Here is a 14,322-nt window from a genome sequence, read left to right as displayed (position 1 = left end):
CCCGCCTCCGCTGCCGCCGCCATGGCCGTAGGCGGAGCCTCGCCAGCGCGTGACGTCAGCGCGCTCCGCGCCTCCCGCGTGGGTGGTGGCGGCACCTGGCGGCCGGCGGCGGCGCAGCTGCCGCCGGAGGCGCCCGCGCATGCGCGGGGCGGCCCACACGGGCACCGCAGTCCGCGCTCCCGCTCCCGGTCCCCAGTCGCAGTTTCCCGTCCCAGTCCCAGTTCTTCCCCGTTCTCCAGCCCAGTCCCCTGTTCTGGCACCCAGCCCTAGCTCCCAGTCTCAGCTCCCCGCGTCCTGGCGCCTCGTCCCAGTTCCCCGCTCCCCTCCCCTGGCTTCGCCGCCAGCTCGGGCGCTCCCGGGGCCGCCCGCCCCGCCGGGGCAGGCGGGAACATGGCGGCCGTGCCCGCTTCACCGTGCGGGCCGGCGAACGGGGCCGCCCGGGAGCCCGCGCAGGGCCCGGCCGCCGCCGGGGCCGAGAGAGGGGGCGGGGCCAAGAGGCAGGGGCGGGGCCAAGAGGCAGCGGCGTGGCCCCGCCCCCAGACGGGGCAAGCCTGGAGGGGCGTGGCCTAACGAGCGCGGACTCCACGTGCAGGGGCGGGGCCAGCCTGATGTAGGCGGGGCCAGCCCGCCTGCCCCCGCTGAGAGGAAAAGCGGAAGGTGGGCGGGGCTGAGCCGTGGGGGCGGGGATATCTCCGCGGTGGGCGGGGCTTCAGGGTCCGCCAGCGGACCCGGCGGCTAGTGGCGTGCGTGGCGGGGGGGGGGGGCAGGGGCGCATGCGCCGCGCCGCGTTCCACCCCGCCCCCGTTCCCCTCTCGTGCCCGTGCCCGCGGAGGACTGACGTCAGTCCTCCGGGCGGGGCGCGGGGCACGCCGGGAAGCCGACGCCCAAGATGGCGGCAGGATTGAAAAGTTGTGGGTGCCGCTGAGGCGGCTCTGGGCGGGCTGCGGCCGGGAGCGGGAGCGGAGCCCCCAGCGGGCCGCGGCCGCCGCCGCGCGCTGAGGCCGGGCGCGCACGGCTGCTGCGGGGATGCCCCGGGGGGGGCCGGGGCCGCCGTCGCCTGAGACATGGAGGAGGAGGGCAAGAAAGGCAAGAAGGTGAGAGCGGGCCGCGCCGAGGCGGGGGTCCCGCCGCGGGGAGCCCCCGGGGCCGCTTTCCCTGGGGCGGCCGCAGCCGGCGCCGCTTCTTACGGCTCGTGCGGCGGCTCCTGGCTCGGCCCTGCCGGAGCCCGGTAGCGTGGCTCCCCGGGCGCTGCCCCCGGGGCCTTTCTTCCACCCCCCCCCACCACCACCACCCCGCAGGTCTTGGGGGCGCCTTTTCCTCCGTCCGTGCGACCGACCGTAGCGTTTAGAGCGGCGCCGGCCCGGCCTCGCTGGAGACAGCAGCCTCTCCTGCTGTGGCCCGTGCTCCGCAACGGTGCGGGTCTCTCTYTGCTGCTCTGCCAGTATCTCGGCACTGGCCTCGGGGCAGAAGTTAGTTTAGCATCCTGCTTCTTCTCCTGAAGCTGCTAGTGAGGCAGCTAGTTAATGACAGTTTAAGCGTCGTCTCTAACAGCACTGTGTTGTCCTGCCTATTGCTTGTGTTGCTGTATTAGAGGCGCAGTGTGTGTGTAGTGGGCTGCCCACAGTCAGGTCTGTTGTGCTGTAAGCCTTTTGGAGATCAGCAGGCTCTGTTTCCATTGACTGGAAGGGGGCTGCTTTAGTTCTTATTGCTTAAACCTTTTTTGTGTGATCTTCTAGAGCATATGTGGGGGAGACAAAGCTCAGACTGAAGGCTAAGGCCAGACTAGGCCTCTTAGTGGTCCTTGAGCAGGTTGGTTTTGACTCTCTCTTCATGAAGAAAACTTATCTTCAATTTGATGATGATATAACTGTGGGGAAACAAGCTATTTTTAGTTCTTTCTTGATTGGGGACACCTGCAGTAACTATCTTCTCAGAAGGTGGCAGCAGAGTCTCCTACTGAAGCATTAAGATTTTAAGTGATGAGAATACTAATAAATTTTGAAATTCTGTGTATTTTCTGATCTACCATATGTGGTTACCATAGAATCAAATCCTGAAAGTTTGGCTTAACACTCTGTCCAGGAAAGAAACTTAAATAACAGTGGTAAAAGGCAAGCCTCAAGAGGGCTTTTGTAAAAACACTTAAGTTCCTTTGAGATGTCTAGCAATCTGTGAGGTGTTACAGAATCAATAGCATGGTTGGGAATAGAAATGACTTGRCTAAGAGTGGTGTGCTTTTAGATACGTAACATTCCCTTAACTCAAAATACTTCTTGCTTCAAGAAGAAACAAATCTGGATGCAACTTTTGAGGTTGTGGATGGACTACAGGATAACTTTAGAAGTAATGTAAGAACAACTACAAGTAAATGCTTGTTGTCCACACTAAGCAGCAGGCTAAAAGTAGTGCTCAAGTAAAGTACAGAGACAAGATCTGTTATGTATATAAAGTGGAATGATTTTTGTCTCCATAGAAAACCAGCTTTCTGGTATCTGCAAAAAAAAAAAAAGCAACTTTTTTTTGCCTTAAAATATGGTCTCTAGTCATGTTATTTGCTTGTGTGGTTACTTTGATTGAAAGCTGTAGGCTGAGGTCAGGGAAAGCTGAGGGGGTGAATAAGGGTGCAGGCACACAACTTGGGTCTGAGCAAATGGAGGGTAGATACCTTCTCTCATATGTATCTCCGAACTCCAACTTGGGAAGTAACTGTGCTACTGTCCAGGTGCTTTAGGAAAGGTGGCCAGCTACTGTGGTCACAGATTCACAGAATCAGAGTGRTTGAGRTTGACATGGACCTCTGGAGATCRTCTAGTCTAATCTCCCTGCTCRGAGCACAGGCAGCTAGAGCCGGTGGTCCAGGACTGTTTCCAGCTGGGTTCTAAATATCTGCTTGAAKGGAGACTTCACAGCTACTCTGGCCAACTCTTTGTTCACTCTCTAGCTGAACATAAAAACTTACTGTGAACTTTCTGTAGTTCAGTTTGTCCCATGGAGTCTTGGCCTTTCACTAGACACCACTGGAGAGCTGGTCTCCTTTACACCATACTRTTGAGCATTTACACACACAGATATCTGCCTCTGCTTTTCCCAAACTGCCTCTTCTCCAGGCTAAACAGTTGCAGCACTCTCAGCCTATAATTGTATGAGATGCTCCTGTCTTTTAACCATCTTCATGGCCCTCCCCTGGACCTGCTCCTGCATGTTGCAGTCTCTTGTACTGCTGGGCCCAGGAGTGATCACAGCGTGTGTGTGATTGCAGTCCACCTTTTGCTGCCTTTTTAGTGATCACTGTGGACAAGAAGACATCAGCAGTAATTCTTTGAGACTGATGTGAGTTACTGTGGCACATAGCTGCAGCTGGAGGATTTGGTTTCATACTAGGGTACCAGTCTTTGGTGCTAAATGTTCATGGAGTCTTTCTCCTCAGTTCTGTATGTAGACACTCTGAAGTGGCTTGATGTAGAGACGTGCCCTCAGTCTGTGATCAGCATGCCTGCGGAAGCTTGGCAACTGAAAGGAGGTTAGGTCCTTAAACAAGGACAGACTTGGCTTCACCCTGTTTTGTTGTGGATTGGGATTGTTACTTTAAAACTGCAGCGGCTTTGTTTTAGGGTTTGCAGTGCTTTGGGGCCAGGGCATAGGCTTAAAGAGTTTTCTCACTGTTTTCCCTCATAGTTCATCTAAAAGCCAAAGGCATAAACTCCAAAAACCAATTAACCACCACTATCTTTGATAGTTAGCTTGGCTGCTGAAACAGGYGTGTTCATCCACTGTGCATCAGCAGGTCACAGCTGCTGAGCCCCAGGGACTCCTAGGAAAATGCTCTCCTTCMCATGTAACCCAATGTGAATCCTTCCAGAATGCAGGTGGCTGGCCCTCAGCCAGCAGGATTGTAGGTTGAAACATGGTAATTACATCTCCGTAGTACAAGCCATAGGTAGTAGTATGGCAGGTTTGGTCAAGATTTTTCCTAGAAGAGAAATCCTAGTACTGTGGTGAAGGCTACTCAAGCTTTAGACAAATGAGGTATTTACTGAAATTGGAGCCCTGGATATACTATTGAACAGTGGCGTACAGCAGCRCTTCTGCTGTCTGGTCATTCAGCTAAACCAGGTTATCCCAACCCAAAGACGTAGTGGCAAGAGGGAAGATACCTGATCAAATGCAGACCTGACTGGGGATTGCTTTAGTAGTGGGAAAGTCCTATCTTAAACAGGCTTGGAGATAGAAATGTCCATCTCAAACTTCTTTGAAAGGAGTAGATCAATTCCAGAGCATGTCATCAGCTCTGGTTGCCTGTTCTTCTGGTATTGGCCATTGCATTAAAAGAGGAAATTCTTGTTGCAGTTAATTGTGTYGTGGGAATCTGTTTGGAGCTTGAACAGTTGTTCTTAGTCCTTGTGGACTCTGGCTAGGATGACTGTTCCTAATGCTCTCTTTCTTGGAAAGAGAAGGGTGGAGGGAGGAAGGAGGCAAACTTCTTGGCGTACCCTAATAGATGCCTTGGTCTRTAGAGCAGGATTTTCCTGGGTCCTGTTGACCTCTTTGGTTGAGGCTCTTGTAACATCTCATCTCAGGAAATCTGTAAGATGGATGCAAGGCTTCCTCAGGCATTCAATGGCAAAATATTTGAATGTTTTTCTTAAAATAGTTCAGTGTGCTGCATCTAAGGTGCTAGCATAAAACTTCTAACTTTTCTGGTTCGGGTATGTCCTAGGCCTGACATACACTCGCTTTCTCTATGTCTAGAGACAGAAAAATTGATCTGCTTTTGTGTAAAATGTGAGGTCTCTTATTGCAACTGTTTTAATGATTGCCAGATCTTGCTTATAGAACTAATCACTTGGCATTTCAAACCAGATTTCAGTACCACAAATATTAAGGGCATTAGCTGCTCTAGTACTTGTTTTGTAGATCACTGGGAAATACCTGCCACAACTGAGAAAACAAGCTTCTAACCTCTGCTAGGTGTCATTCACTGTAAGCCAGAAATCTTCARTAGTAAGGCTGTGTTCTTTGTTGGTGTGGGGTGTGTGTGGAAGGGAATGGGAGACTGAGAACCTTCTGAAGGGAAGCAAAAGAGTTAATGCCTTGACTAGAACTGATTCCTGCTGAAGTTGAATGGTGCAATGTGAACTCCCAGGCTTCATGCAGAATAATATTAATGGATTGAGCTGAAAGACAAAGCTTTGTAGAAGGCYCTGCTTAGAGGATGAGACTCCACTGGGCTTAAAAAGTTGCTTGAAGTTCCTGCAGTATCTTGAGYGTTGACTTTTTTTGCTGCAATAACTGTGAGCCCTTGACAAGGCACTTGCCTTACTCTYCAGTGAAGTAGCAGTCATATTTGAGAATCAATTGCTGTAGGAATGGTTATTCTGTGACTTCACTGTGAGATTATTTAGGCTGCTCAAGTGAACACAGTATCCTTATTTTTAGCTTGCTTGGATGCTTTTAGACTAATGAAAGTACACATCTACTCGGACTCTTGGATGGTTTTGGGTATGGAGGGCTCATTCTCATTTTGTAGTCTTCAGCTAATACAAAGCATGTGCAAAGTGTTCCTGTAAGCTGAGTTGTTGTGATTGCTCTTTCCTCTTCTAAGACTTATTGTAGTGGCTTATTGGACTTATTGGATCCCAAATTTCCAAGGGTGCTAGCTGTTATWCAAAATAAAGAAATTGGCTGGATAGGTGGTGATCCTTTGATAAAACTCCAGCTACTACAATTTGTTGTATTGGCTTGGTCACTTTATGCCTAGCTTTGAAGTGCTGCAGCACTTCCAGAAGGTTGTGTGAGGGGTGTGATAGGAGGTGTCTAGCCCCCTTTACTGCTCAAATACCCTGCACAGATCAGTATGGAGAACTTTCTTCCAGAATAACAGGTATGGCAGGCACCTGCTCTTCCATAGCAGAACATTAAAGTGAGAGCCCTGAGCTTCCCTCGCTGGCAGGTCTATCTTGAAGTACTTATGCTGCTCACAACAGTGAGCCAAAACGTACTGCTTACTGGGKGTCCAACCTTCAGAAGTTAGACTCATTTCCTTCCCCATCTCTAGCCTCAGACCCCAAAGGGAAACATTCAGAGCAGTTACGAACAGCTGGTCTGTACACTGCCTTTCTTGGTGTGTATTTAATTAAAATGCCCAGCTGCCACAAAGCTGAGTGGACTCAAGACAAACAGCACTTACTAGACTGTCCTTGGCTCTCCTGATCACAGAGCAGAGCCTCCAGTCTTGTTCTGCAGCTATAAGATYGTTCAGCATGTATCTTAGTCACTTCAGACAAGACTACTGTGCTGTCTGAAAACATCAGCTAGCATTTGATCCGTCTGCTGCACCACTTGATCTAAGCCAAGWAAAGCTCTTCTAGGTGAGAACAACTAAAGATACTTAATATGGCTCTTAGACCTCTTGATTTATGTTACTTGTTCTGTTAAAGTTTAAAAGTTACAGCTACAAATCCTGTTGCTGGCTCTTCCAGATTCCTTGGGAAAACCGCAAGGTCAACTCAGCATTTCTCTAATCTCCCTTAAAATCTGTGCCTATATTCAGAAATTCAATAATAAGTAAGTTTGGCATCCCTTTTCCCTCTGAAGGAATGGCCTCAGGGTTGGGAAACATGCTTTTCAATTTATAAATGTCTATCAATCTCATGATCTAAGCCTTTGTAGGGAATCTGGAATACCCAGTAAACTGGATTTTAGCAGCTTGTCTCCTTTGAACTGTCTGTGCTTGACTTGCTCTAGGGTGTGGAGCTCAGCAGGACAATCCTGTAGTTGCTGTTCTTGGCTGCTCTTGACATCTGTCCAGTTACTCAAGCAGAATGTGGAGCCTCTTGTGTTTGCAGTACTTCCTTCTACCTCCAGGCTGGATAGAAGAGGAAGCCAAAATCTCCTAAAGGAGGAAAAAGGAGTAGAATCTGGATTGAAGGTGGATCTTTTGATTGTAGGCCTGAAGTCCAGAGTCAGATGTGGAGTAAAATGGGACTGGCAAGAGAACTGGAAGATAGGGAGGAAAGGGACAGGAGAGAGAGGGCTGTTGTTGTTGAATCTTTTGCTTGACCAGGAGGTTTGAACAGCTCTGGTAAACCTTGTGATGTCTTAATATCCACACAGCTGTACTTGTCCATCTTGCAGCAAGGAGCAATTGTAAAACAGYTCCTTCAAGGAGGAAACTTCCTGAGCTTTGAGGACTGTGAAAGCTGAGACTTGCCAAGCTGGATTTCTGTGCCACAGTGTCTCCTCGTAGAGCATGTTTAGTCCCAYATCGATATCTTAGTGGAGGCCTCCTTGCTTTTCTGGGGACAGAGCAGGGAGTTGCAGTGTAATGAGGGAGGCTGGAGGACCCTTTGGGGGCAGGGGGGAACTTGCTTAAGCCATCAGCTTTTGTTGCCCTGCAGAAGGAGATTTTGCCTCTCCCAGAGCCCTGGGGTGATGGCAGGGCTCTTGCCTTGCGCAGTGGGTGACCTGTTCTTACCCAAGGTTCCTGGGTCCAGCTCAGATGCTAAGTGAATGTGCTGACAGTCAGAGCCAACCGTTGGTAGCATGGCAGCTCTAGCACTTTCCAGTGGATTCAGGGTCTAGACTCCCTAGCTGGGGGTGCCAAGGGTGGGAGCTGGGGRTGTAAATGGACATGGAGCTCTTGCCTTGTGCACATGCTTGTTCATAAGGTGTTTACACTGAGGACAGCCTGAGCAGGGTGAGAGTGCTCTGGGAGGACTTGGCAACATTGCTGTCCACACTGCATYGCTCACATCTGGATGAACTTGTCTGTGCCTCCTGTGGCTTAGTGGTAGGGGTGATCATACTATTTAACTTGATGCTGCGCATCGAGCTGTGTGGAGGCGGGGCTCTGCTGTCCCTCTGGGGGACAGGGAGGAAATGCAGYTTTGGCAGGGTCTCAAATGTGTTGCAAGATCCCCAAAATAAGGATGTYGGAGGCTTGAGAGAAGTCATTTGAGACCTGGAGCTTGACTGAACAAAAGCCAGTGCCTCTAGCGCTTTTTTGTGGTCCTCTGCAGAGGGAGGAATTGCTGAGGGTGGTGATTTGATCCACAGTGGTTAGGCTGCTGGGAAGGGCAGCAGACTTTCCTCCCACCCCAGCTCCTGCTGCTTCCTTGGCACTGGCCCTGGCACTTGTTTTCTGCCAGCCCAGCTTCCTGCACCACCTTGCTGTGGCGTGCAGCAGCGGAGGGAGCAGGGCGGCCCTTTCCTCTGGCAGCCAGCCATTAGATAAGATGCCTTGCTGTGAGAGCCTTGGCTCTGCCTTGAGACTCGAGGAGGCTGGTGCTGTCAGGGTGAAGGCCATCCCCAGCCACTCACGTGGGTGGGAACAGGGATGTGTTCCCTGCTTGTTTCCCCCCTCGGGTCAAGGATATGCTGAACTGATGGTGCTGTCTCCGTAGCTGAGGTAGGCTTGCGAGCTGCTCTGCAGCCTAGGCTCCCAGCCTGCCCTGGCAGTGCTCTCCTTGCATGCTGTTAGGCAGCAGCATGGCCTCTTTCCTCTGCTGACCCTGCCCGGGATGGCTGCGCTTCTCCTATTTTTGGTTCGAGAAAGGCATTGAATAGCTAATCCCAGTCAACCTTCTCTGTATCACTTCACAGGTCTACAAATAGCATCTCCTCAGGAGAGCTCCTGTCCTGGGCTGAAGGAGTCTTGATCAAGAGTTGCACAAACTATTCCAGACTTGTGGTAACCCTTTTCCTCCTTAGGACCTTCCTGGCTCTCCCAGTCTTCCCYCATTTGCTGTGGGATGAGCAGATCAGAGCTTCACATCAGGGCAGCAGTTCAAACAACTCTGGTTGTGGGTAGAAATGGATGAGACGCTACCTGGTGTGTGAGGCAGGGCTTGCACTGCATGTGCCCTGCTCCAGACACCACTGCAGCCTCTCYGCTCGGCTGCGGGTGAAGTGTTCGTGTTTTTGTCCTAGTCTCTACTTGATGTCTTCAGGAGATGTTGCTGCCTCACCAGTGACCCTCTTCTGGATGACTGGTGAATGCTGTCCAGTGTGGGCCTGTGCACAGGTTCCTGGGAGCTCTGTCCCTCCCAGCTGGAAAATGGGCTTTTTCTGATCCTCACCAGCTTTGGCTCTGCAGAAACTTCTTGGGCATGCTTCTTTCCCATTTCTCCTCTCTTCTGTTGTGTGTCTTTGTCTCCTCCCTTGTCCTCCCTGGTGTGAGTTTAGCACCAGGATATGAATAACAGCTGTGACCAGAGGCAAGTTCACTGAAATGTCACCCACTGGAGTGGGGGAAGACAAAGCTCTGGTTCAGAGTCAGAGCGATATCCTGACTTCCAGCTATAGATCTCTATTCAGGAAATACCTTCCAGCTAGCCATGACCTGTGTAATCAGATGCTTTGCATTAACCACTCTGGCTCCAAACACTTACTGGAGGTGTATTTGTTTTGTATTTGCTTTCATGGGCAAGGGTGTGCAGAAGTACTTGCCAAAATAGAGCACCAGCAGGGTAGTGAGACACTCCCTGTCCAAGGCTGGGGGAGATATGTCAGAGCATCAGCTACGGTTTTCACAAGAGCTGAGACTTAAATATTCTTTTCTTCTGAGGGTGGTCGTGGGAGGTGGAGTGAGAGCATCCTGGATGCTGCTGCTGCTTGCTGTATAAGATGGCTTTGCCTCTGCCACTTTCCACCTTGACATATGTCCTGGACTTGGTTCCTCCCTCTGAGGGAGATGCAGCAGGAGAGAGTCAGCTGGGCTKGTGGGAAGGGGCAGATGTGGGGCAGTGCTGTGGAGCTGGCTGGAGCATGGGCAGAGCTGGGAGATCACTACTTGGGGAGCTCATCTGAGGCAGAGGAGACCCATGGCGGTGGGGGGATGAGAGGGGTCCCTTAGCCAGGGTTAAGGCTTCAGAGCCATGAAAATGGTCCCAGTTTTGATCTTTAGCCTCTTGGGCTTGGTAAGTAATGGTGTGTATCTGAATTGCTTGACAGCTGCGTCTTGCCTGGACCCTTCTTACCTGTTGGAGAAATCCCTTTATGGAAGCTTTCCTAGGGGTTATGTGAGACAGGGCTTTACTCTCTCCTGCTCAAATGTCAGGCTAGATCTGGAACATCTGGAGAGTTTGCCTCTACACTGCAAATCAAAGCTATGGATGAAGAAGGTTGCTGCCAATATAGAACATAAGGAGTGCAAGAAGTGCTTGTAACTGTTCCARGTGTCCCTACAGGCAGTCTAATGAGCAGTGTAACTCCTGTCAGCTCGCTGGTAAAAGCAGGTTAGTGACATCTCAACCCTGAGCCAATGCTCTGGGAAAGCTGCCTCCAGAGAGGGTAGCTGATAACAGGGGATGGGGCAGAACTGTGGGGAAAAATTCAAAGCTAATAGGAGCAAGATGTTTTGTGCCAGCCATATTTTGTGGCTCAGGGAGGATCCTGCCTGCTACCWTTAATACCTGTGCCATTAATGAGCACAGAAGCCTGTGCACTGGGCACTTACTGTCCTGGGAAGCAGACTGTGACGGAGTAAGCAGTGTAACCTTCATTTGTACACCTAACTGCTGCTTCGTTGCTGAGAATAGCATGGAAAAGGACAAATCCTGCAATAACACTTAATCTAGCACAGATTTTTTTTTCTTGGGCTCACATGCCTGTGTTGAAATAGTTTTGCTGTTGTGGGTTTGCTCAGTGCAAAATAGCTCTACCATGTAATTCAGTAAATGCATGCTTTGCTGCTCAGTAAAGAGGGGCAGACAGAGTTGAAGCTTCCTAAAGCAACATAGTTCACAAGTGACAYTGGCTCAAGTAATGATACAAGCTTTCAAAAATGTAACTTGCACTCAATAAAACTTTCCRTTATGGAAACCCTGACCCAACACATCATAAATCAGTATTCTGGTTTCTAGGCCCAGATAAAAGCAGGAGGTATCCCCGACCTTGGAGCCCTCATAAGTTGTTGTGGTTTGCAGAGGAACTCTTAATACTGCATTTCAGCTTCTGCAGGTTCCCTTGCTTGGATGTAACAACCAGAAAGCAGATAAACCGCCTGTACTTTTGAAAAAGGAGTTGTGTACTGATGAGAACCTGAAACCACACAGAAGTAGCATTCTGGTACAAGATGATGCCTGTTTAGTTGAGAGAGCTATTGAACTCGAGCAGTTACAGTATTTCTGGCACATTGCCTTGACACAGGGGTCTTATTTGAAGCATGCTGTCTTGAGGAAGGCCTGAGAGCTCTGCTCTGGGGGGTGGTTCTGGTCTGGGGCTCGTTTCCATGGCAGCCCACAGAGCAGTTTTCAGGGATGTTTTGAGGAAGCCCCCAGATTTCCCRTATGACTAGTGCAGTTGCAAGTCTTAGTGATGGCTTAGCAGAGAGTTAGTAGCTCATTTCACCAGTACTCTGCAGAAGAGCAGCCTCCGATCCTTCCCCAGGCCTGGGGCACTCTGCTGTCAGGACAGTGTCTTGGTCCTGCACAGACTTCAGATCTCCATATTTTATCTTGCCTTTTGCRAGGTGTATTAGCCTCCAGGGCGTTTTGATCCTTTTGCCCTAGCACTGAGTTGCAGTGAATGTCAATCAGCAAGTGACAAATGTTCCTCCTCAGCACCACACAGTTTAATGGAGGCTTCAGACCTGTGCTATGGGGGGGGGTATGTGGGAGAGTTACTCCCAGGTCTTGTGGTGCTCTCAGTAACCAGAGAAATACTCACCTGTAATGCTGGCCAAGAAGGGAAAACAAGGTATGAAGTTGCACTTGTCATATCTGATCACTTCTGTTGCCCAAGAGCTGGTAGAAATGGGGCAGTCCTACCCCAGATGTGGGAGTATCTTTTAAAAGAAGTTTAACAGTCAACAGCACAGCATATGAAATYGCTCTTCTTGACTCCAGTGTATTTCCTTTCTGTTGCTGTGAAGGAACATCTGACTTTCATTGCACCAAGAACAAAGCAGAGCAGCCCAATCAGCTGGGTGCTTCATCTTGGATACAGTAGGAACAACTGCTCTACCACACTCTGGTCCCTGGAGGTGATCAGCATGTATAAACAGGCAATGCAGCCAGCTTTGAAACTTCAGAAACCTCAGGCTTCATTTTCAGCAAAGGTCTTTAGCACTCATTCTCAGCCTACAGAACGTACTAAAAATACAACAAGAAATGCTTGTTTTGTGAGAAGGTGTGCTACTATCTGTCAGGCAGCAGCTTTCTAGCCAGGGAGCCATCCATGGTGGTGAGCGCTCTCAAGAGCTGGGGTTTCAGCTGGAGTTTGCTGGAAGCGAAGCCTTTGCTAATGAGTAGCTATAACTTTTCTTTGGATATCTTGCATCTGGGTGTCAATGTTGCAGTGGCAGTTGGAGTTCAGAGCAGAACCACTTTTATGAGCTTGTATGTTCATGTTTACAGTCAGTAACTATGGTCTGGTGGCTTCTCTTAGCTGGCCCCAGTGACAATATCTACTGTCAACCACCTCTTGGGTGTCTGCTAAGGCAGAAGAAGAGTAGTTGCAGAGGCTGACACATGCAGGTATAATCTAACCAAAGATGATGAACTCTATCACTGAAGGTCCGTGGATATAAAGTACAACAGGAGCTGCCTTTACCCTCTCTGGTATCCCTGGCAGAGGTGAGAGGGGCAAAGCATTTGAAAACTAGCTCTACATCCCTTTGAATTTTAATCCTCTGCTGTTGTGTTTTGGGGAGTTCTTGGTCCATTTCTTGTCTTTCCCCAAAATCTTCGTGAAACTAATCTGCCTCTCCCAAGTCTGAGAATATKACCTGGTTCAGGAAGAAAAGATTATTGCCATGCTGTGGTGTATCTGTGTACCTAGAGCCTGCTGGTACCTGCAACAGATGCAGGCCACTGGCTGCTCCTTGAGGAAAGGAGATAGCTGTCAGCACCAAGCTGCTAAATGACATTACAAGGGAGATGGTGACAGGCTTGCACCATTGCAAGCTGTGTTGAGGGTGCAGTATATAGTGCTCAACAAACCAACTATGAGAGGCTGGCAGAGCTTTGGGATTGCTAAGTGATAACTGCTGAAAATGAGATTTGAACCCACAACCCTGTCGGATGAAGGAGAGAACCTTCAGTTTGGTACCTTAGAGCACTCACTCATCCTAGTTACTGAGCTGTGCTGATACCCCTGACTGCACAGAACTCCTGTTCTTTATGGGAGGAGAAAGGATGGGAATCAGATGCCTGGAGAAATGAGCTGCTTGCTGAGGCAGGATGGCATGAGGCTAACTTCTTCCCTCTGTGATTTAAGAGATTTAGTGCTGATGGGACCAGCCCAGGCATCTGTGCAGGACTCAACAGACCGGAGGGAGACTCACATTGTTTTTTTTCATCTTGTTTTCCATTTTTTGGTATCAAACTACAGCTATTTCCTACCTTAATCTTTATTTTGGCACCTTGCTTTTAAGAGACTAAGGTTCCCCAGAGGAAAGGCAGGATGACCAAAATACAGTGCATCAGCTCTATTGGTACTTCCAAGGGAGGAGGGCAGTCTTCAGTAAAATTGGTGCAGTGGCACTGGACATCCAGGTGGCCTTGGCTCCTATTAATGTATTMTAGTACCTTAAGGGCAGGTAAAAGCCGAACTGGGGGCATATGTAATGAAAACCTGAGGGACTTTGGCTCAATTCTGCAGATCTGCCTATGATTTCCTTTGCAGCAGTCTTATTTAAATAACTTCAAAATGTGCCTCACCTCCCACTCTCCAGAAGACCCTCTGCACTGGGCACRGGGTAGCTGGCTTCTCAGGTGAGTTGGTCTGTGTATTTACAGTGTGGCGAGCTGAAAAAACATCTGAAATAAATGAACTTTGGCAGCAAAACAAAGTGGAAGGGTTTAAGRAAACCTATGAAACTGCCAAGACTATGGCAGAAGCTGGAGTATGCAGAGCATAAAGGTCAAAGCCCAGCTGACCCATTTGTGGGCAGGGTGTAACCAGAGATTTTATTTCCCTCCCTGCCCTCTGCAGTTGCGTTCCTGTGGGCAGGAATGCCAATGGTAAAAAGATCCTTAAATCACTGGCTTCTCAAAGTCTTGGCAAAGCTTTTAAGTAAATATTCTTAAGCGGTTGGCTTATAACAGAGGAAATGTCAGAAGTCGGGCTGAGTGGTGGCTAAATCGCAGCCTGTAGGCTTTGACCTTGACAAATGCTGAAGCATTTTTTTTTCTTGTGTGTATGTGAGAGAGAGAGAGGTCAGGAAGCCTTGTGACACCTGAACCATCAATATCCTTTCATGGATCATGTTACCTCATCCAGAGACAAATGACTGATCCTGCTCCTGAGGAAGCGACCAACAGCGGGAGCATTTGCGATCGCAGAGTGTTACCAGGCTGCAGCTGGTCCGCGTGATGGCTC

General features: G+C 49.7%; 1 protein-coding gene across 2 annotated transcripts in view; it reads left to right on the top strand.

Annotated features, from left to right (window-relative positions):
* The first annotated feature begins 861 nt into the window (after window positions 1-861).
* CCM2 (CCM2 scaffold protein) overlaps window positions 862-14,322 on the top strand; it is a 48,508-nt gene continuing 35,047 nt past the window's right edge. For both annotated transcript variants that reach the window (XM_085317803.1, XM_085317802.1), the window contains exon 1: window positions 862-1,094. In XM_085317803.1, the coding sequence (XP_085173929.1) occupies window positions 1,065-1,094 (30 nt within the window). In that variant the 5' untranslated portion in view covers window positions 862-1,064. The remainder of the gene's footprint in view (window positions 1,095-14,322) is intronic.

The sequence above is a fragment of the Rhea americana genome, unplaced genomic scaffold (assembly GCF_003343005.1).
Source record: "Rhea americana isolate MKP2758 unplaced genomic scaffold, rheAme1 scaffold_508, whole genome shotgun sequence".
In the NCBI taxonomy this organism is placed as follows: domain Eukaryota; kingdom Metazoa; phylum Chordata; class Aves; order Rheiformes; family Rheidae; genus Rhea; species Rhea americana.
Note: the sequence above shows the minus strand (reverse complement) of the source record. Positions and strands in the feature narration are given on the sequence as shown.